Here is a 27,170-nt window from a genome sequence, read left to right on the forward strand (position 1 = left end):
TGAATTAGTGTGGGATGACTGAAAATTCAATTATATATCAGCTACACTACTGTTATATTTTCTTGTGTATATTTGTCTACTTGAGTATAAATCACAGGAGAATAATTTATATTTAGAACTAATAATTATATTTATACTTGAGATCTTTTCTTCCAATGTAGCCCTTGCATCTCTTCCTTCTCACCACCTCCATCCTTAGTGTTGATGGCATCACCTCAGTAAGTAAACGGCACTATGCATTAAGTACTATCCCTCTTAAGAAAGGTTGTGTTGTTTACTTAATAGAGAGTTGGTGATATCCCTCTATGCTGAATTGCTGCTTTCCCTGGGAAGAATATTTCAGTCTCGCCAGCAGTGGGTAGCTTGAAGGGCGGGAGAACTTAATTTAAGGGCATGAGGCCAAAAATCAATTTCCCGATAGCAGGATGAACTGTAGGAATTCTGTTCTCGGGACTTTACAGGCGGGTTGAGTTTCCTGTCAAGCAATGTCGGGAAGCCCTTTTGCATGCATTAGCATCTCATGCATGCTCATCAAGAGGCCACATCACCAGAATTAAGTTCCCCGCCAGTAAGAAATTAAAACATTCACTTTTACTACTGTATAGAAGTGATGTGCACTTGACAAGCTACATTTCATCCATGGCTTTGAGGTGTGTAGACGCTACTTTCTCCTTCTTGGGGCTGCTTACAACTTGACACATACCGGTAAGACAAGCTGCACAAAGGCTGAATATGGGAGGCAGGCACAGGTGGAAGGGAGGGGTAGAGTGGAAGGGTGAAGCAGAGGCTGGGCATCAGAGGCAAGCGAAGGCTGGAAAGGGGAGAACAGTATCCAGGGAAGGAAGAGACTGTCCGGGGAAAGAAGGCTGTGTTTGGGGAAAGTGAGGGAGGACAGCATGATTGGGGAAGGGTGGGGAGAGGAGACTATGCAGGAAATGGGTGGGAGGGGGCTGCAGGGGAAAGGGCATCCAGGGATGGGGAGGGAGGCAGCGAGGGAACAGTACTAGGGATGCAGGGAAAGGCCTTTCGTGTTGGGTCTGGGGATCCTGTAGCTGGGTGAGGGAGGGGAATTTACAGGCAAGGATGATGGGGAGACAGAGGCCAGAGTTGGAGTTGTTGATGGTAGGGTCCTGGGGGTTGAACTGAGGGTGCTGGACAATGGAAGGAACAATCACAGTCCAGTCAGAGGGGAGAGTGGGGTGTGGTAGGGTGGCAGATCCAGGGTGATAGTGAGGTAGCTGAAGGTTTCATTAGGGTTTGTGGGGGGGGTGGGAGTGGCGGGGGGGATGTCATGGAAGTGGACTACACAGGTGGCTTGGATAATGGGAGGGGCCTGGGTCGGGGGGTGGCATGGGGACAGTAATGGATGTCAGCTCTGAAGGGAGGGAAGGCATGTGGAGGTGGATGGTAATAGGGCCCAGAATAATGGGAGAAGTTCAAGGGTGACAGAAGGGAGAGCAATGGTGACACTGGGTAGGTCAAGGGCGATGGGGAAGTTGGTGGGTGAGAGGAGATGGGTAGAAGGTGGTGGAGCAAGTCTGAAAATTAACACACACCATTTTTCCAGTAACACTGCAAGCAGTCATTAGACTTTTCTCTAATGTACCTTGATTAATGATAGCTGAATTAAATTGTACTACTTAACGTCTGCCTGGCTGGTGGCTTGATCCTTTGCATACGGCATACTATGCTAATATGCAGAGCCCTGGCACTAAATGCACACATTAGAATCTGCACAGCACTCAATTCTTCCACAACCTTGGGCATCTGTAAGTAGAATGGTGATTTTACCCATGCCCTCACAAAGTCTCCATGCATGGCAACTTGGAAGCAATTTCAAATCTAACCTTGGCAGGGATGCACTCAAGTCACCCTCACACCTATTCCCAATGGGAGGACAGACGTTGCTGAGAGCTCTTTCAGGTGGAACCAAATAGATGGGTCCACGGGGAGGAACAGCATGATAATAACCATCTGGCCCCTCGAGATCACTCCTCCATGCAGATTGATCAAGGCAGATTGTGTTCCTGCCCCCCTGATTGCCACTTGCTCATAGTAAACCCCACACCCCTTGCCATCTTAATCCTGCTGAGAATTTTAGCGATTACTCTGGAGCTGCTCACTGAGAGTGTCTCACCTGAATTATGGGTTGCTGAGATGCAAACAACCACTCCAGACCCTCCAGTCACAGAGACTTCACAGAGACCCTCAAGTCTCAGATGCCTGTTAGAGCTGCTGATGCTTCAGATGGATAGTCTCACAGTCCTCAGCACTGCTCAGCTCTCTGTCACCTCATGCACTAAAACCCCAATCTTTCAGTGAGGTCTGATGCACTTTGTTTGCAAACCCTTTATGCGAGGTCTACTACCACCCTTGATAAGGAGAGAACAGACCAAACAAATCTCCAAGTGAGGTCTGACAAAGGCTTCAGTTAACGGCACACATGCCTCTTAAATCCTACTCAAATCCCTCTTGCAGTCAAAGCTAATTTGCCCATTGCACCAAGGCAGGTCATTAACAATTGAACGTGCCCACCACAGCTTCCTCCAGACATATAGGGCAGCCTCTGGTTTTCCACTGTTAAGAACACAGTGTAGAGCTGCACTCGCTAAGCCCTGAAACTGCATCTACAGTGTTCCTTGCACTCACATAGCAGCTTTAACCACCACCCTCCCCACTAGTGGCCTCCATCCACATCTCACATGCAGCAGGAGATACAATGACCTCGATGAACACATTTTCAGAAGCCAGTACATGGTGTGCTACAGGTAATGGCTTGCATGATGTGTGACAGGCTTGCAGTGAGTAAATGACTGTCCAGGTGCCCTTTGAACTTCACCCAGAACTTTGAGTACATAAGGTAATGGCGGGGACAGCAACTTCCTGTCTGTCCCTGCCACAAGATTCGCCATGCTCTGCACAGGTGCATAGGTAATGAGCTGGACAGTCCAAGATTGTGCATGGTCAGTCATCCTGCCCTCCAGCAGAAATCGCTCCAACTTCAGCACCCGCCACCATCTTAAACCATAAGACCATAAGTCTTAGGAGCAGAAATTAGGCCATTTGGCCCATCAAGTCTGCTCCACCATTCAATCATGGCTGATAAGTTTCTCAACCCCATTCTCCCGCCTTCTCCCCGTAACCTTTGATCCCCTTACCATTCAAGAACCTATCTATCTCGGTCTTAAATACACTCAATGACCTGGCCTCCACAGCCTTCTGTGGCAATGAATTCCATAGATTCACCACTCTCTGGCTAAAGAAGTTTATCCTCATCTCTGTTCTAAAAGAACTTCCCTTTACCCAGAGGCTGTGCCCTTGGGTCCTAGTCTCTCCTAATAATGGAACCATCTTCCCCACGTACATTCTATCCAGGCCTTTCAGTATTCTATAAGTTTCAATCAGATCCTAGCTCATCCTTCTAAACTCCATCGAGTATAGACCCAGAGTCCTCAAACGTTCCTCATATGTTAAGCCTTTCATTCCTGGGATCATTCTCGTGAACCTCCTCTGGACCCTCTCCAGGGCCAGCACATCCTTCCTGAGATATGGGGCCCAAAATTGCTCACAATATTCTAAATGTGGTCTGACCAGAGCCTTATAAAGCCTCAGCAGCACATCCCTGCTTTTATATTCTAGTCCTCTCGAAATAAATGCCAACAGTGCATTTGCCTTCCTAACTATCAACTTAACCTGTAAGTTAACCTTAAGAGAATCCTGGACTAAGACTCCCAAATCCCTTTGCAGTCCAGATTTCTGAATTCTCTCCCCATTTAGAAAATAGTCTATGCCTCTATTCTTCCTACCAAAGTGCATGACCTCACACCTCCCCACATTGTATTCCATCGGCCACTTCTTTGCCCTCTTAGGCTTCAGGAGGGAAGATTCCGTCCACTTAGTGGAGACATGATGATCTCCCATCATTAGACTTGCCTGTCTCAGATTTTCTGCTATTCCCTCAGTAAAACATTAAAGGTATTTGATCAATAAAGAATTGATGCTGATGCCTCAAAGGGAAGTTCATGCTAACTCCTCAGTGGAAAGTTGAAACTTCTCCCTCAATAAAATGTTGGCATGATCCCTTCACTAAAGGCTTAGTGCTTACTCCTCAGTAAGGAGTTGGTGTCCTCAGTGGGTTGTTGATACTGATCCTCATTAAAGAGTTGGTACTGTCAGTACAGGGATGGTGCTGCACTGTTGGAGGTGCAATCTTTCAGTTAAGGCATTAAACCGAGGCTCCACCTGCCCTCTTGGGTGGATGTAAAAGGTCCCATGGTACTATTTTGAAGAAGAACAGGAAGATTGCACCTCTAACAATGCAGCACCATCTCTGTTCTGTTGTGGTCACTCATTATCACATTGCGGCTGTGAGAGTTTGCTCTGTGCAAATTGGCTGCCGCATTTCATTCATTACATCAGTGACTACACTTCAAAAGAACATCAGTGGCTTTAAAGCCATTTGGAACATCCTGAGGTTGTAAAAGGTGCTATATAAATGCAAGTCTTTCTTTTCTATCTTCTCAGTGTGAAGCTAGTGTCATTCGCTAAGTTCACTTGTACAGATCTAAAAATCCTCCCATTAATTTGTGAAATATATTGGTCCTAGTGATATGTCCATAACACTGCCCCTTCAACCCATTCATCTGCTCTTCCTCTATGAAATAAACACATCTCTTCAACAAAATAAGTTCACCCCATAAACAGGTTCATCCAAGTAGCAATCCCAACCTCACATTCTGTCCAAACCTTAAACCTAACTCTAACCCTTAATTCTACCTTAAACCTATCATTAAGTCTAACTCTATTGCCAATTCTAAACCTAAGCCAATTCCAGCCCTAGGCCCAAAACAATAGCTTAGCGCAATCCTAGTCTTAAGGCTTACTCTAAACAAGGATATCCTGGAAGTTTTTTCATTATTGTATTTTGGAGTCAGGTCTGAAACCAGTAGCAAGAGGGCTGGTTCAATGGTAACAAGACGAGGGACACAATAGATAGAAACAGCAACAAGGCTAGTGGGGGCAGCAAAACAATATGAGCAGGAGAGTTACCAGGCGGGCCAGAACAAACACGGCATCTAACTCCAGTAGCAAAAAGACAGGAGAGGTTGCCTGCAGCAAAAACACCTGAGGTAGGGTAGGGTTCAGCAATAACTAAATGAAAGACTGAGACAAAAACAAGCTTGATTGATGGAAGGTTGAAAAGTCAAACTTAACTTCACTTTAACCAGGGAATCATTAGTCAGAGTACATCTGCCAGTATAGCTGACTAAACAAGACTGAATCAGAGATACAAAAGTCTTACCCTAATCTTGCAATAATCAAGGGCCAAAGAATATGGAATATTTTGAAACCCAAATGGAGGGACCTAGACCCAGTGCTGTACGTAGCAGATAACTCTGGCCCACGGTATCTCCTGATAATATCCTTTCAGTAAAGAATTGGATCTGTCCCCTCAATAAGGAATTATTCATATCCCTTAAGTAGGGAGTTTCTGCTAGAAATTTAGTAAGTTGTTGATGCCATCCCTTCGTAATGAGTCAGGGTTATTGTCTCAACAAATGTAGCATTAACTTTTAAAAATGTTGCTTAGCTGAAACATCCTGGTGAAATCCTGTAATGGGAATTCACCTGAAAAAGCTGCGTAACTCTTTAAATTAAAAAAAAATTGATTAAGGATGTTGATGTAGATATTCCTCAATATGTCGAATTCCTTTGTGATTAATTTTATCTTCCTGCATTTACGTCTATTAGCCTGGACTTTTTTGTCTACATGTTAGATGTCGATGATCTAATCAGGGACCTGGCTTGCAGGAGCTAATGAGCGTGAAGTGAATTAGTTTTCACAGGTACAGTTGCTGATCATTCTGACCATGTAATTTAAATAATTTCTCTCACAAAACCAGTTCACTCACTCCTCATGACAGGATCCTGGTGTAATGAATACTTGCTACTTAAATAAAATTTTTTAAAAGTAAATGCAAAAAAGTTTTCACACCAATCAAAAGGATGTTAAAGTTCACTCATATCTGTTTGGATGTTGCTATTTCATAGTGTGCTACTGGAGAAAATCTCTATTGAAAGTAAAAGAACAAAACATAAGAACATAAGAACTAGGAGCAGGAGTAGGCAATTCAGCCACTTGAGCCTGCCCCACCATTCAATACGATCATGGCTGATCTCAATTCAGCCTCAACTCCAATTTCCTGCCCTCTCCCCTTTCAAACCATTACAAATTAAAAATCTGTCGATTTCCTCCTTAAATTTATTCAGCATCCCGGCATCTACTGCACTCTGAGGTAGTGAGTTCCACAGATTCACAACCTTTTGAGAAAAGTAATTCCTCCTCATCTCTGATTTAAATCTACCACCCCTTAGCCTGAAACTATGGCCTCTCGTTCTAGAATGCCCCTTAAGGGGAAACATCCGCTCCATGTCTACTTTGTCCATCCCCTTTAGCATCTTATATATCTCAATCAGATCTCCGCTCATCCTTCTAAATTCTAGCAAGTATAGATCTAAGCTGCTCAATCTCTCCTCATAAAACAAGCCCCGCATCTCTGGAATCAATCTAGTGAACCTCCTCTGAACCGCCTCCAATGCAACTACATCCTTCCTCAAGTAAGGGGACCAAAACTATGCACAGTACTCCAGGTGCAGTCTCACCAATGCCTTGTACAGTTGCAACAATACTTCACTATTTTTATACTCCATTCCTTTAGCAATAAATGTCAAAATTCCATTTGCCTTCCTTATTACCTGCTGTGCCTGTATACTAGCTTTCAGCAATTCATGCACGAGGACACCCAGATCCCTCTGCACTGAAGCATTCTGAAGTTTCTCTCCATTTAAATAATGTTGCCTTTTATTCTTCCGGCCAAAATGGATAATCTCACACTTATCCACGTTAAACTCCATCTGCCAAATTTTGGCCCATTCACCTAACCTGTCCATATCATTTGTAAATTTCTTATTTCTTCATTGCAACTATTCCGACCTATTTTGGTGTCACCTGCAAATTTAGCTATAGCACTTTCTATCCCTGATTGTAAATAGTTGGGGCCCAAGGACTGAACCCTGTGGCACCCCACTAGTTACAGCTTGCCATCCAGAAAAAGACCCATTTATCCCGACTCTCTGCTTTCTGTTGGTTAGCCAATCCTCTATCCAAGCTAATATATTATCCCTAACTCCGTGTGATCTTATCTTTTGTATTAATCTTTTGTGTGGCACGTTTTCAAAGGCCTCCTGGAAGTCCAGATATACTACATCTACAGGATCCCCATTATCCACTTTGCTTGTCGCATTTTCAAAGAACTCCAGCAAATTAGTCAAACAGGATTTACTCTTCATAAAACCATGCCCTCTCTGATGGATTACATTTTGACTTTCCAAATGCCCCATTACTACTTCCTTAATAATGGATTCCAACAATTTCCCAATGACAGACGTTAAACTAACTGGTCTATAGTTTCCTACTTTCTGCCTCCCACCCTTTTTGAATAAGGGCATTATATTAGCATTTTTCTAATCCACTGGAACCTTTCCAGAATCCATGGAATTTTGGAATATTATTACCAATGCATCCACTATCCCCGCTGCCACTTCCTTTAAGACCCTGTGATGTAGGCCATCAGGTCCTGGGGACATGTCATCCTTTAATCCCAATAGTTTGCTCAGTACTTTTTCTCTCATGATAGTGATTCTTCTAAGTTCCTCCTTCTCTATACTCTCTGCTCTACCTGTTACTATTGGGGTGGTACTAGTGTCCTCCACCATGAAAACTGAGGCAAAATATTGATTAAGCATCTCTGCCATTTCTGCGTTCCCCACTATTAAATCCCCAGTCTCATCCTCCAAGGGACCAACATTCACTTTAGCTACTCTCTTTCCTTTTACATACTTATAGAAGCTTTTGCGCTAGTTTTCTTTCATAATTTACCTTTGCTCTTTTTATTATTTTTTTAGCAACCCTTTGCTGATCCTTAAAAGTTTCCCAATCTCCCAGCCTGCCACTGACCTTTGCAATTTGGTATGCCTTGGTTTTTGCCTTTATGTTATCTTTAACTTACTTGCTTAGCTATGGATGCTTTTTCCCCGTCTTACCATTTTCCTTCCTCTTTGGAATATATTTTACTTGGGAGGAATTGAATATTTCCTTAAAGATCTGACACTGTTCATCAACTGTCCTACCTTGTAGTCTTCCTTGCCCAGTCCATGAGAGCCAAATTTGCCCTCATGCCTATGTAGTTACCTTTGTTTAACTCCAGAATACTAGTGTGGGAGTTGCGTTTCTCACTCTCAAACTGACCTTGAAATTCTAGCATAATATGATCACTCTTCCCTAGAGGATCCTTTACTTTGAGATCATTAATTAATCCCATCTCATTACACAAAACGAAATCCAGAATAGCCTGCTCCCTGGTTGGTTCCACAACATATTGCTCCAAGAAACAATCTCTAATACACTCTATGAACTCTCCCTCGAGGCTACCCTTGCCAATTTGATTAGTCCAGTCTATATGCACATTAAAATCACCCATGATTATTGCCGTGCCTTTCTTAGATGCTCCCAGTATTTCCTGGTTTATACTGTGCCCTACTGCTGAACTACTGTTTGGGGACCTATAGATTACTCCCACCAGGAACTACTTTCCCTTGCTATTTCTTATTTCTACCCAGACTGACTCTACGTCTTGCTCTGCAGTGTCTATATCATTCCTCGCTATAGCACTGATCTGTTCCTTTATTAACAAAGCTACACCAGCTCCTTTTCCTTCCTGCCTATCCTTCTGAAACACTGAGTACCCTTGGATATTCAACTCCCAAACCTGTTCTCCTTGTAACCACATCTCAGTAATCGTCACCAAATCATACCTATTTATCTCTATTTGCACTGTTAACTCATTAGTTTTATTCCAAATGCTATGCACATTCAGATACAAAGCCTTTCTGTTTGCCCTATTGTCAATTTTCCCTACTCTTATATGATTCTTTGGTGCAATATGGTGTTCACACACTCTGTCCCTTCCTTTCACTTTTTGGTAACAATCAGCCTCGTCACTAACCTGCACTCTTACCCTCGCCTTAAACTTTGATTTTTTTATATTTCCATGCAACTGCACCCTCCCCACCCCCACCAACTATTTAGTTGAAAACCCTACCTACAACCCTAGTTATGCGATTCACCAGGACACTGATCCTAGCCTAATTCAAATGGAGCCCATCCGAACAGAATAGCGCCTTCTTTCCCCAGTACTGGTGCCAATGTCCCATGAATTCAAAACCATTTCTCCCACGCCAATCTTTGACTAACGCATTTACCTCTTTAATCTTATTGACCCTCTGCCAATTAGCTTGTGGCTCAGGTAGTAACAGCACTTAAAGGAATGTAAGAATCACTCAGAATCCACATTTACTGGAATCAATAAACCAGGTTAGGAAGAAGATGCATTTGGAAAGTGAATGAGAAGGTAGATATAAATAGACAACTGGTAAGGTTATAATGCAAAGGTTGCATTGTTTAATTAACTGCAAATCTTACCTGCTAATGCAACCTAGAACATTGGTTTGGTGAGGTAGAATCTTCTATGCTTAACATTTACAGACAGTCCTATCAGAGGAGACTTCTTGAAAAACATTAACTACCCTTCTAATCATGCAACAGAGTTGTGCATGAGCCTTAGATATTTGGTTTTGTAAAAAAGTTGGGCAGATCATCTCAGCAAGAACCATAGCCCTTTCCTAAAACAGGCTACCTGCTATTTCATCAATTCACCGACAATCATTGCACAATCTCCATTGTAGAGCTGATTTAGATGTTAGGCCCATAAATAAACAGAATTACTGAAAGGTATCAACTTTGAATACCAACAAAAATGAAACACAAGGCAACTGGAGCAATTCCCAAAAGATACCTACTAAACCAAGGCTAGATTCAATGGACTAATAGATCTTAAATTTTAGCATGATTAAAGGGCAAGGAACATATATGTTTGGAGCTTTGGGACGCACTGAATTTTGCTGTTAACCATCATTACTAGGGTTCATAATTAGGAACATGTCCCCTAAAATAGCTGTAACCTGTTTTTAATGATATGTCCTTAGGGAGGTGACAGGTGGGAGTCGGTCAAAAGATTCTTTTAAAGCTTATTCAGCTTTAAACTTGAACTGGATCCTATTTCAAGTTGGAAAAACCTTTGTGTCACACTCTCACATTTGCATTTAGCCTCAGGAGCTAGTCTTTGTAGGCACTGGGCTCTACTTTTACCCAAATCCTACTGACAGTGAACACGTGGGCCAGCTCTCTGTGCTTACATAGCTCCCTATCCCACTAACAGAATCACAAATTTGTACTTCTAAGGTCTTGTGATGGCACTAGGATACTTGAGGCAAACTGCATAAAATGAAGAACAATTGGGTCTCTCCCTGATGACTATGCTTTGTTAAATGTTAATATGCTTTTAAAAATACTTTGCAGTTTATTGAAAAGAACATGATTTTCTCCAGAGAGGGAGGCTTATTTAGAGTGGTTTGACCCTCCTGTGAGATTCCTTCTTTCTCTTTATGACTGCAATATTAATGGCAGTGAAAATGGAGATAAAAATGCCTCCTCCAGCTCCACCCCTCCCATATTTTCCAATGCCATGAACTCTAAACATACTGTATGGCCTTTGCATCTGTGAAAAAATGAACAATTAAAACATAAGGGAACTACATTCCTCACAGGTGTTTTCTGCTCATGTTGCATTATTTATTGGGGTGGGGGTTGGAGAGTGGAGGAAGCTTGTAAACAATCAAGTTCAATGTTTGTTAGAATATTATTTTGCCAGGCAAAATATATCTGTAACTTTTACTGAGTGACTTCATCCTGGCCCATTAAGGCTATTTTACTCGGCAGACTCTATAGTTGTTCCCATGCTAATGGCCCTTTTCTTCACTTGTGTTTCTCCGATGAAGGCAAAGAAGAAATAAGCACCTGTGTACGGTTGAAGGCAACTCGTGCAAACACGGCTTGTGACACGCTGGCTCTCTTTAGCTCGTCCCGGACTTGCTGGTAGATTTCTGGAGCAACCTCTACCGATGAACTGGAAGGCTCTGTAGGCTTCACAGGCCTGGGGATAGGTGGGTGATTGAGGAACTGTTGGTTAATGGATTGTGGGTGCTGGTGCGCCAGCAGCCGGCTAACGGCAATCTGCTGGTTGATCAGGTGCGCCATGGCGAGCTGCTGCCTCACCAGCTGAGGGCTCAGCTGTGGCGACAGCAGACTGGGACTCATGATTGGTTGCAGTGCTGGCACTTGGCTTCTGATGGGAGGGCTGTGGTGGAGCTGGCTGTGAGGAGACTGCTCGCTGCTCTTTGATAAGTTTGTCAGTTGATTGATGCTCGTCAGGTGGGCTGGCCGCTGTCCTAGTACACAGTACTCTGCCAAATTTTCCCTTTCAACTAAAATTGGAAAAAAAAAGATACAGGGGAAGTGCTCTTAGTAATTGATATCAATATAATACAAGAAAATGAACTCAGTACAAACCTAAACTATTACAGAAAAATCCAAAAAGGCACTATTTCTCTAAATGACTTTACCTGCAAGGTCATAGGAAATAATCTGATGTGTTAAAGAAAGAGCCCAAAACAAGTTTATTGTTGCAAACGTGGATACACTTCAGGAACGAAAACAGTGCACAGTGTGTTCATTTTTAGACACTGGCAACGTGACTCCTTTTCGATTTAAATGGTCCAAATATAACAGGTCACCTGATGGTCTGGAACCTCAATACAATCAAAGTTTAATGTTTTCATCTTTGTAAAGCTTGTAGCTCCTCTATCAGGATCAAGTTAGGAACATTTCTCTTCACACTGATTGCATATTGAAGGCAGAGATGAAGAAAAGTGCACATCTTCACTTTTAAATGCATGTTTCTTGCATGTTGGGGGGAGGACACTGATGGAACATCATGGGCACTGATTTGCATCAATTGTCCCTAGTTTATTTCCTAAAGCTGGCATGGTTAATGAGACATGTGAGCTACTGACTGGCTGCATATCTAGATGACACTGGCATAGTTATTTAATAACTGCACAGAGAAAGGTAGGTTATTGGGTAGGTTAGCTAGCATAGCTCTCGCTCAAATCTTCACCAGTTTTCAAATAGTACTGGCATAAAAGCAGCATGAGCCAATCAAGAGGGATTAAACAGGTGGTTTACAATAGGGTGGTTGTCAGGAATAGTCCCAAATACTTCAAGGTGTTTATTTTGTTTATTAAAATGAAGGATGGGCAACAGAGTCATGTTCCACCCTATGCCCAGTGACAGTACGGGCCAGAGGCAAAGCAATGCTCCTTACATTACCCTGTCAATACAGCTGAATCTCAGCTTCTGAATTACACATGTGGCTCCTCTGTTTCCTACTCTCTTATCTTTATTGCTTTTCTCAGCAAGCTAACGTTCTGGTGCTTTGTACCTTACATGAATATCCACTGGCAACCAGACCGAGACTAGGATACTTTCAATGCTGTGTGAATTCCTTTTCCCATCTGAATCTTTTTCAGAAATTTGTGGGGACATGGTACCGATGCCAGTACTTATAGGCACACTCTGCAGATGTTTCTGTACAGGCTAGGGGTGATATATGTCCTGCTTGTATGTCGAAATTGGTAAAATTAACAAGAAGCATTACCACCCAGAGCATCAAAGCCAAAAGAAAATATTAACAGACTTCAGGTCTTTTTGTTTTCCTTTTCTGAGTTTCTCTCCCTTTTTTAAAATAAAATGTGTTCCCAAAAAGGATTAGGGGAACATTTTGTTTGTGAAGCACTGTTAAGAAATCGGAGCACAATCACGCAGTGGAGGTTGGAAAAGAAAACTGGGTTTTGAACTGCAGTCCAGATCAGCAGTCAGTGCTATAACCACAGCACTTCCCAAGTCATGGCTTACTGGTCCTTTTGCCATTCATAACAAGCGATGCAGAGCATGCAGTCAGCTGCAGCTGCTGTAAGATAAATGTGGTGTTCAATAATTGACCACACCTGTTGGATGTCACATCTTTTTAAAAGCCATAGAAAAACAATTTGAAGAGCAGAAGTTTCTGCTGAGTACAAGTTGGTGCTGATGAGGTGGTAATGGCAGTGGAGGTGGGCGGCAGGGGAATTGAGCAGTATACCTTTGAATAGTCTGTTTGATTGAAACACTGAGGGTACCCAGTCTTGTGCTGATTCTGGGAGAGTAAAAGAGAGAGACGATAAATACTACAGTTTCTAACAATAAATAAATCAAAGAACATTCTGCCTCTGTAGTAGGTATAGAAGTCACAGTTCATGTCTTATAATCCACTTAACATTGAAAAGGCAGGATTACAAAAATATTATTCATTTACCAAACATTGACAATGTTTTAATAATAAATTCCTAAAGAGAGGGACATGGTCAACCCATTCAGTTTGGACGTGAAAACACCCCCAGCTTGCATGACATAAATGTTTCATGATATTAGTTATTATTAATACTTATTATTTGAAGCAAAAATAAACAAAACACTTTTAATATTTAATGAAAAGGGAAAGAAGAAATAATGTTTATACCTATGAAGCAACTAATATAAACTAAATAAAAAATTAATTTAAAAAACTGGCAAAAAATGTTTCAAAGTACTGTTAGGAATTCACAGGAGCTGTAAACTTGATATCAATTATTTACATGACTTATTTTTTAATACACTTCTGCAATAAATGACAATAGTTTTTCAAGTTAAAGTTTGATATATTTGAATCAGCTCATCAAAACCCCCAGTAAAAAAAGTAGAAAATTTATATTATACTTATATTACATCATCATGGGATAATTTTGCTTTGATTTTTTTCTCTCCTAACATTTGTTATTGTATTGATTCCTGGTAATTCAACACATTCAATGAACAGGGATCAAACACGTGCAATAGCTTTGTGGCTCTGATGTGAAGAGGGGCAGTGATTGGTTCTAAGTTGAATTGTGGTCAGCAAGCATTCAATCCAATATTAACATGAATCAGAAGAATGTCATTTGGAGAGGCCGTGTTTGCATTTGGCAGGTAGAAAGATGCAGTGCCAGAAGTCAGGGTCATTAGAATCCCATGGAAATTGAAGTCAAAATCCTTGGAGATCTGGTTGCAACCCCTGCAGCAGCTCTGGAAAAATATTGGGATTTGGTATCTCACCAGGCAATGTCTAATTTTCACTGGGCTTTTGAGAAGAAAATGATTTTGGAAGTAGCAGAGGTTCGCACAGCTGGCATTTTCTGACAATGAATCACCACTGATCAATAATGCACCTTTTAATATAGTAATAAGGTAACTCAAATTTAAATCAAACATGATGTGGAAATATATCAAACATTAGTGCCTGGGAAGAGCGAGCCTTGTGAATATTGGAAACACCTCCAATTCATTGCACAATCTGGATTTGAATTATTAAACCTTTTGCCAGTTATGTTGGTTAAGTTGCAACTTAATTGCTTGAAAAGTGCAAATGGACTATTCTTGCGAAGTGCTGTGACTGAACAAAGTCTGTCATTGGCACCAACAAAAATGGGGTGAACTAAATCACTCAAAGGAAACTCCTGTGCCTGACCATTTTGATTGTTGGCAGCACAATTTTAGAAAAATTCTGATTGACAACCCTTTTAACTAACCACAGCAGCTGTAACAGGCAGGGCCCCAGGATGCAGATTAGGACTGCCATGAGATATATGAAGCGTACATATCATTTTGTGTACAACAAAAGGAATGTATATCAGGAATGTTCAATAGTATTAATCTCCATTTCCTGCAGGTGACAATGTCATCAAAAACATAAAAAGTTGTGTTCACCACAGAACAGACTCCATTGTCAAAAGAAAAATCTGATTGGTTCCACTGCATCTTTGATTGTCAATAGGGATGTTTCAAATTTGAATAAGAACACCTTGATTGTCATATTAGGGTGTTGTGTGTAAACAAGGAAAAGACTAGTAAGAACTGAATGTCTTAATTAAGAAAGTCTTTGCAATGCAACTGAACAGTAATACCAGTAGCATCCAGCCACAAGTCTTGATAAATTTTGGAGAGGCCACAAGATTGATAGATAAGAGAAAATATCTGGTCTATCAAACATTCTCCTTGTCTTTACTTTGTCAGAACTTAGATGCATTCGTCTTTTATCATTTAAATATTGAACTGAACTAGAATCTCCAAGAGATCACATGGACTGAAAAGGAGCTGTCGACGTGGCTCACATGGATGTGAAAATAAATCAGTAAAATGTGGCCAATGATTGTGTGTGAGGCCAACGCTTGTACCACAGAATGAGCAGGCAGCATATTTCTAAGTGCAACACTGTTCTTACTGAACACTCAAGAAAACTGCAGCTCTATCAAATGGAATTACCTTTAATCTTTTTGTATTTTTTGTACCACCTTCCGAATTCCTGGCACTTGGCTGATGACACGTTGGCGTAGTACGTGCTGTTCACGATAGAGGAAATCATGCTCTGGTGCAGAAAGTAAAAAGAGGGCAAATCGCAAATTAGATTGACCCCAAAAGGAAATCAATAAATGTAGATGAGCGCGGTGCACAAAGGGAGTCAAATGCCACCTGAGCACTCAGGATTTGTAGTGACAAGCCAAAATCTCAAAAGGCAGCAGAAAGAGATCAATATCCTAATTGTTAAGATTTATTTGGTAAAAGGACTGAACCAAAATAAACCTTATTTCATAATTCCCTTATGTCTTGGTTACAAGCTCCTGCCTACTCATGATTAATTACAGTCTTGGTACCAGGATTCCCTTATTTATTTTAATTACAAAAGCTATTCTTAACAAATGATACTTAAGGAACATGTTAAAACACAACATAGAGTTTTTCCTTGACAGGTTCTGGTAAAACATTGGAGAACTCTCTGAAAAGGCAAGGGTTGTTGTTTATATTATCATGGGGGATGATCTCCGTCTTAGCGCAACAAAATCATAAACCTGCTCTTTCCTAATGAGCTTACTACTGTATTACACATAGGACACAGAAGAAATCTTTCCCTGTGATGTCAATCATCCATAAACACACGCTGTGTGGGCTTTCCTTCTCCTCTTCCTCCAGTACACACAAAATTAAAATTCAATAAGTGTTTTAACCTGTGTAGCCTGAGGAAAAGAAGTGAATTAGGAGCCCATCCCTCAGCCAACCATCAAGCACTCCTATGTGTATGCAATCAACCACGATATCGTGACTCGGAAACAGGCAGCTTTCAACCCCAGCCCCTATTGAAATGTAGAGGGAAAGGACAGGAGACTCTGTTTGTTACTAGTGTAAAGGCTGTTAGCGACAGGCAGTTGTTTGAACTGTGGCATTCATAGGCTGAGTTAGAGTAATTCAGACAAGAAGGGATGTATTTTCTACAAGGTGTTTGGTTTGGGATGCCAGTCCCCTAATGGTCTGAGTGTAGCATCAAAATCTCCTGAATAGATTTTGTATCAGAGCTCATCCTCATTATAAATCCTCCAGCCAAATTGCCAATAACTTGGCACTACAGACAGGTACTTTGGAGAAGTGCAACACGTTACAGAATCACAGAATTTTAACAGCACAGAAGGAGGTCATTCGGCCCAAAGTGTCTGCACCAGCTCTCCAAATGAGCATTATGACCTAGTGCCATTGCCCTGCCTTTTCCCCATACCCCTGCACTTTGTTTCTATTCAAATAATCATCTGACGCCCTCTTGAATGCCACAACTGAACCTGCCTCTACCACATTGCATTCCAGACCCGAACCACTCGTTGTGTGAAAAAGTTTTTTCTCATGTCACATTTGCTTCTTTTGCAAATCACTTTAAATCTGTGCCCTCTCATTCTTGATCCTTTTACGCGGGAGAACAGCTTCTCCTTATCTACTCTATCCAGCCCCCTCATGATTTTGAACATCTCTATCAAATCTCCTCTTAGCCTTCTTCCCTCCAAGGGGAACAATCCCACCTCTCCAATCTATATATATATATATATATAAGCACAATTTGGCAGTTTTCTAATTCAAAAAATCTTTGCCTGTTTGTGTGCGCATTTGTGTAAGAAATGCAAATTTAAGGATCACTTTACAAAATCAACAGCAAATAGGATAAAATAACACATGACATTACAGTTTACTAAAACATGAAATTACAGTTTACTAAAATATCTGGCACTGCACATATATGTATGTGTGCATTTATTTGAGCGTGCGCATTTACTTACTTCATGTATGTTTCTTTCTTCCAGAACATGCATTATGTTTGCATGTGTATGAGTTTCTGTATCTTTGTACATTTATGTTTGTTTGTCATATTTGTTGGTGCCATGTATATTTCAGTGTCTGTGTTTTGTATGTGTTATATGTACGTGTATGTGTATGATATGTATGTGTATGTGCATGTCTGTCTTTATGTATGCATCTACCAATACATGTGTCTGTGGCTCTGTGTCTATTTGTGTTTTACAGGTGACCATGTATAGATATTGTGTAGGTGGGCAGATCTACAGTTTTATAATAAATGCTAACACCCTCTACTGTTCAGCTCGCAGCTAGCCAGGTATGTGCTTCATTTGCTGCCCAGGCTGTGCTGTGTTAGCCTATCTCAGCTTGGGTGGCAGTAGGGACATTACAATTAGCCATTGCAACCCAGGTTAGAGAGGGGAAAATCGGGCAAAGGTTCTCTACTGCTGGCTGCTATTGAAGGACAGATAGCCAGAGATCAGGTGAGGTCAACTTCAAGGTTGGCTCTAATATCCCCACTGACCAAGCATTCTGACCAAAGTTACTGCTTGGCTCAAGCATCATTACTGGCCACTTGGAATTTTAACCAAGTGACAGTTGTTCCTTCAAGAGAAGAGGGAATCAGAGAAAATTAGCAAGCAAAGAAGGAGACATAAATAAATACAAATGCATTCTGCCCTATCTAACCACTACAAGCATAGTGAAGCAGAGGCTCAAATCCTTTTAAATGGGTAAAAATAAAACACATTTCAGACCACCCATCTGATTAGCAATAGTTGTCTGTAATTTCAGAGAGAAAGTTTTCTGTGTGATTAATTCTTCATATTTTTCATACTTTATTGCATGTTCGCTTGTAAAATTGTAGACACATAAATTACAGCCATGGGTAATGCTATGCTTGAACTAGCAGATACTACACGTAAAAATAGAAGCTGAAATCTGGCCTAATTGCACCCTCCTTTCCTCAAAAGGGGTGGAAGTGGGTAGATCAGGTTTACCATTCCACCTCAAAAGTCAGCAAAGGCTGTTCTAAAAAGTCTCTAACAGAAGATTATCCAAAATACTTGTTCACACTACTAGGAGAGGGGAAGTGTAGACAGACAGACTGCAGTAACAGTAACAATAAATGATTTGGTATGCCTGGAATAAAAGTTCCCGCACACTCTGGTGGGAGGAACAATTTTTGCTGTGAAGAAGCAGCGTTCTCTCTGTGACCAATTCCAGCTTCTCTTTCCCTGTTGCAATCATTTTTCCCTCTCTCATTGTTTTATTGACATTACTATGGTCATTGATTCTCTGAATGTTCCCCTCTTGTTCTTTCTAAGCTCCAAGAACACCATCCTGCAAATTCCATGCAACCCCGCTATGTAGAAATCAAGACTGATTGCTCCAACTTCTACTCAAACACATTCTTTTCCAGGACTGCAAAACTGCAGAACTCTGATGGACAGATTTTCCCATTGGAGGCGGGAATCAGGAGGTAAGTTTGATTCTGGGTTGCGAACCCACCTCCAATGCCAGCCTGCCATAAAATGCAATTTTCACGAGCGTCAGGGTCTTCATGGCCCTAGAGGGGGGTCAGCCACTGAATTAGTGGGGTCGGTGGAGGTATAATGGAGGCAGGATACCAAGGAAGTGAGCCACGTTGTGGCCCAAATTGGCAGCCGTTGATGTCTACGCATTGTTTTTAAAAATTTGACGGCTCTCATCTTCTAAGTGACCATGGCAAATGGAGAGCTGGGACATAGAATAGGATAGAGTTAGTAGGTGGTGATAGGTTGACAAGTCGACTCTGATTGGTAAAGGTGTTGCCATGGAGAATGCACCAAGGAACTATTGTGCCCAAGCTGTTGCATCTGTCCTGATGAGTGCAAGATGAATAGCTTCAACAGTATCTCTCTTTTTCAGCAATACTCAAGTTCTGTACTACCAAGCGACTATATGCTATTGTGTTCATGCCAGCATGCTTCAGTACATTCAGCAATAATTCAGCTGGGGAAGTGGTGGTGTGGTGGTATTGTCCCTGGGCTAATAATCTCAAAACCAGAGGCAGAATCTTTGGCTCGGTGAGCGGGGGCAGGGTCCACTCACTGAGATGTAAAATGACACGGGGTGACATCGGGCTTGCGCCCCGATGTCACCGCGCGTCACTCAGATTTTCAGTTCGGTAGGCACGCAGGTGACTTGGCTGCACGGCCACCAAACTGTCAAAGGCCTATTAAGGCCAATTGACCATCAATTAAATCATTGTCCTGAGCTGCCCATCCAATCTTAAGATTGGTGAGCAGGTGAAGAGCCCAGGCGGCCTTTGCATTTTTCATGGAACGTCATCCAAGGGCAGGATGAGGTTTCATAAATGTTTTAAAGTGTTGGAAAATTTTTTATTAAAATTAATAAACATGTCCAAGCTCATGTAACAGTTTCACATGAGGGGACATGTCCTTAAAATTTTTTTCTCCCTTTATTCAATGCTTTATACAGGAAACTAATCTCCCTGAGGCACGGAGGTGCCTCAGGGAGATTTCTGCATTCTTTTGCACATGTGCACGAAAGAGCGCACTCCCGGACTCAGCCTACTCGCCCCGCCCGTACAGGGAGCACTCAATGCTTCCGGGCGCATCACGCTGGGCGGGCCTTAATTGGCCCGCTCTCATAAAATGGCGGCGCCCAGCCAATCAGGGGCACCAATCAGCTGCACACCCGCCCACGCCAGCCCCTGTATAATCCCCCCGACAGAGAGAAAATTCTCCTCCCCGGTTCAAATCCCACCATGACAGATGATGAAAGTTGAATTCAATAAAAATGCGGGACTTTCTAAAAAAGAAGCCTAATGGTGACCATGAAACCATTGTCGATTGTTGTGAAAACCTATCTGGTTCATGAATGCCCTTTATGAAATGAAATCTGCTGTCCTTACCTGGTCTGGCCTACATCTGCCTCCAGATGCATTGCAGCAATGCAGTTGACTCTAAAATGGCCTCTGAAATGGCCAAGCAAGCCACTCAGTTGTATCAAAACCGCTGAAAAGCCGAAAAGGAAAGAAACCAGATGGACCAACCAGCAGCAACGTAAGCACTCTAAACGACAATGGCAAACACTGTCCTGTTGACCCTGCAAGGCCCTCCTTACTAACATCTGGGGGCTTGTGCCAAAATTGGAAAAGCTGTCTCACAGACTAGTCAAGCAACAGTCGGACATAATGATACTCACGGAATCATACCTACAGATAATATCCCTGACACCACCATGACCATCCCTGGGTATATCCTGTCCCACCCCGGCAGGACAGACTGAGCAGAGATGGCAGCACAGTGGTATACAGCTGGGAGGAAGTTGCCCTGGGAGTCCTTAACATTGACTCTGGAGCACATGAAGGTTCATGGCATCAGGTCAAACATGGGCAAGGAAACCTCCTGCTGATTACCATCTACTGCCCTCACTCAGCTGATGAATCAGTACTCCTCCATGTTGGACACCACTAGAAGGGAGCACTGAGGGTGGAAAGGGCTCAGAATGTACTCTGGATGGGACACTTCAATGTCCAGCACCAAGAGTGGCTCAGTAACACCACCACTGACTGAGCTGGCCAAGTCCTAAAGGGCGTAGCTACTAGACTGGGTCTATGGCAGGTGGTAAGGGAATCAATGAGGGAAAAACATATTTGATCTTATCCTCACCAACCTGCCTGCCGTAAATGCATCTGTCCATGACAGTATCGGTAGGAGTGACCACCGTACAGTCATTGTGGAGGCAAAGTCCTGCCTTCATATTGAGGATACCCTCCATCGTGTTGTGTGGCACTACCAGCTTGTTAAATGGGATAGATTTCAAATAGATCTGGCAGCTCAAGACTAGGCATCCATAAGGTGCTGTGGGCCATCAGCAGCAGCAGAATTGTACTCAAACACAATCTGTAACCTCATGGCCTGGTATATCCCCCACTCTACCATTACCATCAAGCCAGGGGATCAACCCTGGCTCAATGAAGAGTGCAGGAAGGCATGCCAGAAGCAGCACCAGGCATACCTAAAAATGAGGTGTCAACCTGGTGAAACTACAACACAGGATTACTTGCATGCCAAACAGCATAAGCAGCAAGTGATAGTGAGAGCTAAGCGATTCCACAACCCATGGACCAGATCTAAGCTCTGCAGTCCTGCCACATCCAGTCATGCATGGTGGTGGATAATTAAACAACTTGCTGGAGGAGGAGGCTCCACAAATATCCCCATCCTCAATGATGGAGGAGCCCAGCACATCAGTGCAAAAGATAAGGCTGAAGCATTTGCTACAACCTTCAGCCAGGAGTACCAAGTGGATGATCCATCTCTGCCTCCTCCAGAGGTCCCCAGCATCACAGATGCCAGTCTTCAGCCAATTTGATTCCATCTACGTGATAGCAAGAAATGGCTAAAGGCACTGGACACTGCAAAAGCTATGGGCCCTGATAATATTCCGGCAAAAGTACTGAAGACTTGTGCTCCAGAACTTGCCGTGTCCCTAGCCAAGCTGTTCCAGTACAGCTACAACACTGGCCTCCACCCAGCTATGTGAAAATTGCCCAGGTATGTCCTGTACACAAAAAGCAGGAGAAATTCAACCTGGCCAATTACCGCCCTATCAGTCTACTCTCCATCATCAGTAAACTAATGGAAGGGGAAATCAACAGTGCCATCAAGCGGCACTTGCTTAGCAATAACCTGCTCAATGAAGCCCAGTTTGGGTTCCGCCAGGGCCACTTAGTTCCTGACCTCATTACAGCTTTGATTCAAACATGAACAAAACAGCTGAACTCCAGAGTAGAGGTGAGAGTGGCTGCCCATGATATCAAGGCAGCTTTTGACCGAGTGTGGCACAGAGGAGCCCCACCAAAACTGGAGTCAATGGGAATCAAGGGGAAAACTCTCCACTGATTGGAGTCAGATTTTGCACAAAGGAAGATGGTTGTGGTTGTTGGAGGTCAGTCATCTCAGTTCTAGGACATCATTGCAGGAGTTCCTCAGGGTAGTGTCCTCGGCCCAACCATCTTCAGCTGCTTCTTCAATGAGCTTCCTTCCATCATCAGGTCAGAATTGAGGATGTTCGCTGATTATTGCACAATGTTCAGCACCATTCGCAACTCCTCAGATATTGAAACAGTCCATATTCAAATGCAGCAAGATCTGGACAAAATCCAGGCTTGGGCTGACAAGAGGTAAATGATGATCATGCCACACAAGTGCTAAACAACGGCCATATCCAACAGGAGAGAATCTAACCATCACCCCTTCATATTCAATGGCATTATCATTGCTGAATCCCTCACTATCAACATCCTGGGGGTTACCATTGATCAGAAACTGAACTGGAATCACCATATAATTACTGTGGCTACAAGGGCAGGTCAGAAGCTAGGAATCCTACAGCCAGTAGTTCACCTCCTGACTCCCCAAAGCATGTCCACCATCTACAAGGCACAAGTCAGGAATGTGACGGAATACTCCCCACTTGCCTGGATGAGTGTGGCTCCAACAATACTCAAGAAGCTTGACACCATCCAGGACAAAGCAGCCCGCTTGCTTGGCACCCCATCCACAAACATTCACTCCCTCCACCACTGATGCACAGTAGCAGCAGTGTGTACCATCTACAAGTTGCACTGCCAGGAACTCACCAAGGCTCCTTCAACACCACTTTCCAAACCCACAACCATTACCATCTAGAAAGACAAGGGCAACAGATAGATGGGAACACCACCACTTGGAAGTTCCCCTCCAAGCCATTTACCATCCTGACCTGGAAGTATATCACCGTTCTTTCACTGTCACTGGGTGAAAATCCTGGAACTCCCTCCCTAACAGCACTGTGGGTGTACATATACCATGTGGACTGCAGCAGTTCAAGAAGGCAGCTCACTGCCACTTTCTCAAGGGCAATTAGGGATGGGCAATAAATGCTGGCCTAGCCAGCGATGCCCATATCCCATAAATGAATTTTAAAAATGTAAAACTTTGCTATTGCCACTTTTGGATGAGTATATGGATGAGGACTCATAGTTTATCTCCATTTGTCAAGGCTAAGGTCTCCAACACTTTATCATTGATTTTAGACAATGAAGTTAAGGTCTAGAATGGTGCAAAACTACTCAACTATTAATTCCCAGCCAACAGTGACTGTGACCAATGCAGGTTGCCTTCCATATTACCATGTGGCATAAGGTGAACCCAAATTAACATTTTCAGACTATCGCCCTGAGATATTAATTCTGTTTCTGTCTCCACAGATCCTATATGACCTGCCAAGTGCTTCCAGCATTTTCTGTTTCATTTCAGATTTCCAGAACATGCATAATTTTGCTTTTGCTTTAAAATTTTCTGTTGCCCAGTCTTGTTCTAATATGCTATTTGGCCAGTTTGCTGCTGCTTTTGGGTTTTTCACATGAGCAAAAAGCACCACTTGTAATATAAAGATCACTACCTTCATGAAAAAGTCGCATTTCTTTTGCTCAGGGAGTGAAAAATTCCAAAGGATGATGTGTCACAAGGATAAAGTGTTTCAATGCAACGTTCACAATAAAAATAAATTGCCAAATACTTTGAAACAATGTCACTTTAAAATATGGTTTTGTGTCTGGATAAGCTTATATCAAAATTAGTAGATAGGTCCCACGGATGAATATCTCACCACCATCTACCTCAGGTCAGGTCTGCATAGAAAAGTAACAATCTGACATAGTCACACTTACAGAATCATATCTTTGTAACAGTCCAATGGACTCTTCTATTACCATCCCTGGGTACATCCTGTCTCACCAGCAGGACAGACCCACCAGAAATAGTGGATCAGTGATCTATAGCCAGGAGGAAATAGTCCTGGACGTCCTCAACATTGACTCCGAACCCCATGACATCTCATGGCATCAGGTCAACATGGGCAAGGAAACCTCCTGCTGATTACCACCTAGTGTCACCTCCCGTCCCCAACACCCACCTTGGCTGATGAATCAATGCTCCTCTATTATGAACACCACTTGGAAAAAGCATTAAGGGCAACAAGGGCATAGACTGTACTCTGGGTGGAGGATTTCAATGTCCATCAATAAGAGTGGTTCAATGGCACCACTACTGACTGAGCTGGCTGAGTCCTGAAGTACAGTCTTCCAGACTGGGCCTCCAGCAGATGGTGAAAAGAACTTTGAACTCTTTTTCATCAATCTAGCTGCCACAGTTGTAAGTTCCCATTACTGTATTGGTAGGAGTGGCCACCGCACAATCCTTGTGGTAATGAAGTCCTGTCTTCACACTTCATCGTGCTGTGTGGCACCACCACCATGTTAAATGGGATAGACTCAGAACAGATCGAGCAGCTCAAAGCTGAGCGTTGTGTAGCAGCAGGATTGTATTCAACCACATTTCATAACCCCATGATCTGGCATATCCTTCATTTACCATTACTATCAAGTCTGAGGACCAACCTTGGCTCAATGAGGAGTATCAGAGAGCATCAGGAGCAGCACCAGGTATACTAAAAATGAGGTGTCAACCTGGTGAAGTTAGAACACAGGACTAAACAGCATGCAACGCACAGAGCTAAGTGGCCCAATGACTAACAAAGCAGATCAAAGCTCTGGAGTCCTGCCACATCTACTTGTGAATGGTAATGACCAATTAAACAATTAATGGGATAAGGGCCAAGTAAGCAATTAATGGGATAAGGACCATTGAACATCCCAATTCTCAATGATGACAGAGTCCAACATGTCAGTGCAAAAGACACGGCTGAAGCTTTTACAACCATCTTCAACCAGAAGTGCAGGATGAATGATCCATCGCAGCCTCCTCCTGAGGGCCCCAGCATCACAGATGCCAGACTTCACCCAATTTGATTAACTCTACATGAAATCAAGAAATGGCTGATCACACTGGATTCAGCAAATGCTACGGGTCCCAACAACATTCTGGCTGTAGCGCTAAAGACTTGTGTTCCAGAGCTAACCACGCCTCTAGTCCAAGCTGTTCCAGGACTGCTACAAATACTGGCATCTACCCAATAAAGTGCAAAATTGCCTAGTAGGCCCTGTTCACTAAATGCAGGACAAATCCAATCCAGGCAATTACTGCCCTATCAGGCTCATCTCGATCATCAGCAAAGTAATAGAAGGTGTCAATGGCAGTGCTATAAAGTGACACTTACTCAGCAACAGCGTGTTCACCAATGCTCAGTTTGAGTTCTGCAGACCACATGGCTTCAGACCTAATTTTAGCAGCAGATCGATGAACCCGCACCTCCCCTTTTATATTCCTAACTGTAAGGTTTGGCCTGAACCCATCCAGGCAGAGAAAATGGTCAAGGCTCAAAGCTCTTTTTATTAGTTTATTGTAATATAGATAAACTTACACACATCAGTACTCTCTTTTAAGCTAAACCAGTACCATATTCACAAACATAATTCCCATAACATCTGAGTCACACTCATGCTGTCCTTGAAGAAAATTGATGCTTCTGAAAAGTTCTGTTACTGCTGTTCCTTTAGCTTTGTTGTCCTGTTTTAGTTTAGCCAATCCCCTTATTAAACTTATTTTCTGAGAAACTCCATATTGTGCAGTGCTGGCATTGCTGTCTGCAACTGCCTTTACTGCTGTCTGCTCCTCCTCTTACTGCTAAACATTAGTTTCTTTAAAGGACCAAAAAAATCACGCCCATGACAATGATTATTTCAAGCCCCTCCACAAATCTGGGCCTTCTTACATATTGTAACAATCCTGGTTTATGAATAGTCCATGAACACATGAAGGTGTTTCAATGGGGAAGACTCTGGATATCGTATTATCAGGTTTCACACTAATGAATAAGTTTTTGGGAGTAGCATTTCCAAAGAATGTGAGGACATATTTGGAGACAGTGGCTCCATAAAACTCAAAAGCCTGTAGACATTATTTACAGTTCTATGGTTTGGCCACAAGGGCTCAATGTTCAAGACAAATCATTTAACTGCATGGAAACTTACACATTTTGAGGTCTGATGGCCTCAATAGCTGATTCTTGATTGATATATTGAAAAATCACTCATTGTGTCTATGTCAGATTTTCAAGGTTCCATGAAATAGTGGGAGGCAAAGTTTTGCCAATTTCTGAAAATTGTCCATCACCAACAGACTGTTTCCATTGCTTTCTTTTGGGATTTTAAATGTTGGCTTCTTTGAAGTTGAATGCATTCTTACTGAAGGATCGGCTACACAGCCTTAATCCAAACATAGAGAAAAGACTGAATTCTAGAGTTGAGAGTGACTGCCCTTGATACCAAGGCAGAATTTGACCAAATGAGACACAGAGTGACTTTAGTAAAATTGAAGTCACTGGGAATCGGAGGAAAACCCTCCACTGGTTGGAGTCATACTAGCACAAAGGAAGATGGAAGATTGTTGGAGACCAAACATCTCAGCAACAGGACATCATTGCAGGAGTTCCTCAGGGTAGTGTCCTAGGCCTAACCAAATGTAACCCCACTATTTAAAAAAGGATGGAGGGAGAAAACAGGGAATTACAGATCTGTTAGCCTAACATCAGTAGTAGGGAAAATGCTAGAATCCATTTTAAAGGATGAGATAACAGGACAATTAGAAAATAATAACGGGATTAGACAAAGTCAACATAGATTTATGAAAGGGGAATCATGTTCATGTTTGAAAAACCTACTTGAGTTTTTGGAGGGCAGAATAGATAAGGGAGAACCAGTGGATGTGGTGTATTTGGATTTTCAGAAAACTTTTGATAAAGTCCCACATAAGTGGCTAATTTGCAAAATTAAAGCATATGGGATTGGGGGTAGAATATTGGAATGGATCGAGAATTGGTTAGCAGACAGGAAACAGAGAGTAGGAATAACTGGGTCTTTTTCAGAGCAGCAGGTGGTGACTAATGGGGTACTGCAGGTATCAGTGCTTGGGCC

General features: G+C 42.5%; 1 protein-coding gene across 1 annotated transcript in view; it reads right to left on the minus strand.

Annotated features, from left to right (window-relative positions):
- The window catches only part of satb2 (SATB homeobox 2), a 191,077-nt gene that overhangs the window by 105,239 nt on the left and 58,668 nt on the right, over window positions 1-27,170 (minus strand). Inside the window, exons 6-8 of the mRNA XM_041201166.1 lie at window positions 15,392-15,494; window positions 13,158-13,211; window positions 10,976-11,442 (exon numbers count right to left, since the gene is read on the minus strand). Of these exons, the coding sequence (XP_041057100.1) occupies window positions 10,976-11,442; window positions 13,158-13,211; window positions 15,392-15,494 (624 nt within the window). The remainder of the gene's footprint in view (window positions 1-10,975; window positions 11,443-13,157; window positions 13,212-15,391; window positions 15,495-27,170) is intronic.

The sequence above is a fragment of the Carcharodon carcharias genome, chromosome 12 (genome assembly GCF_017639515.1).
Source record: "Carcharodon carcharias isolate sCarCar2 chromosome 12, sCarCar2.pri, whole genome shotgun sequence".
Taxonomy (NCBI): domain Eukaryota; kingdom Metazoa; phylum Chordata; class Chondrichthyes; order Lamniformes; family Lamnidae; genus Carcharodon; species Carcharodon carcharias.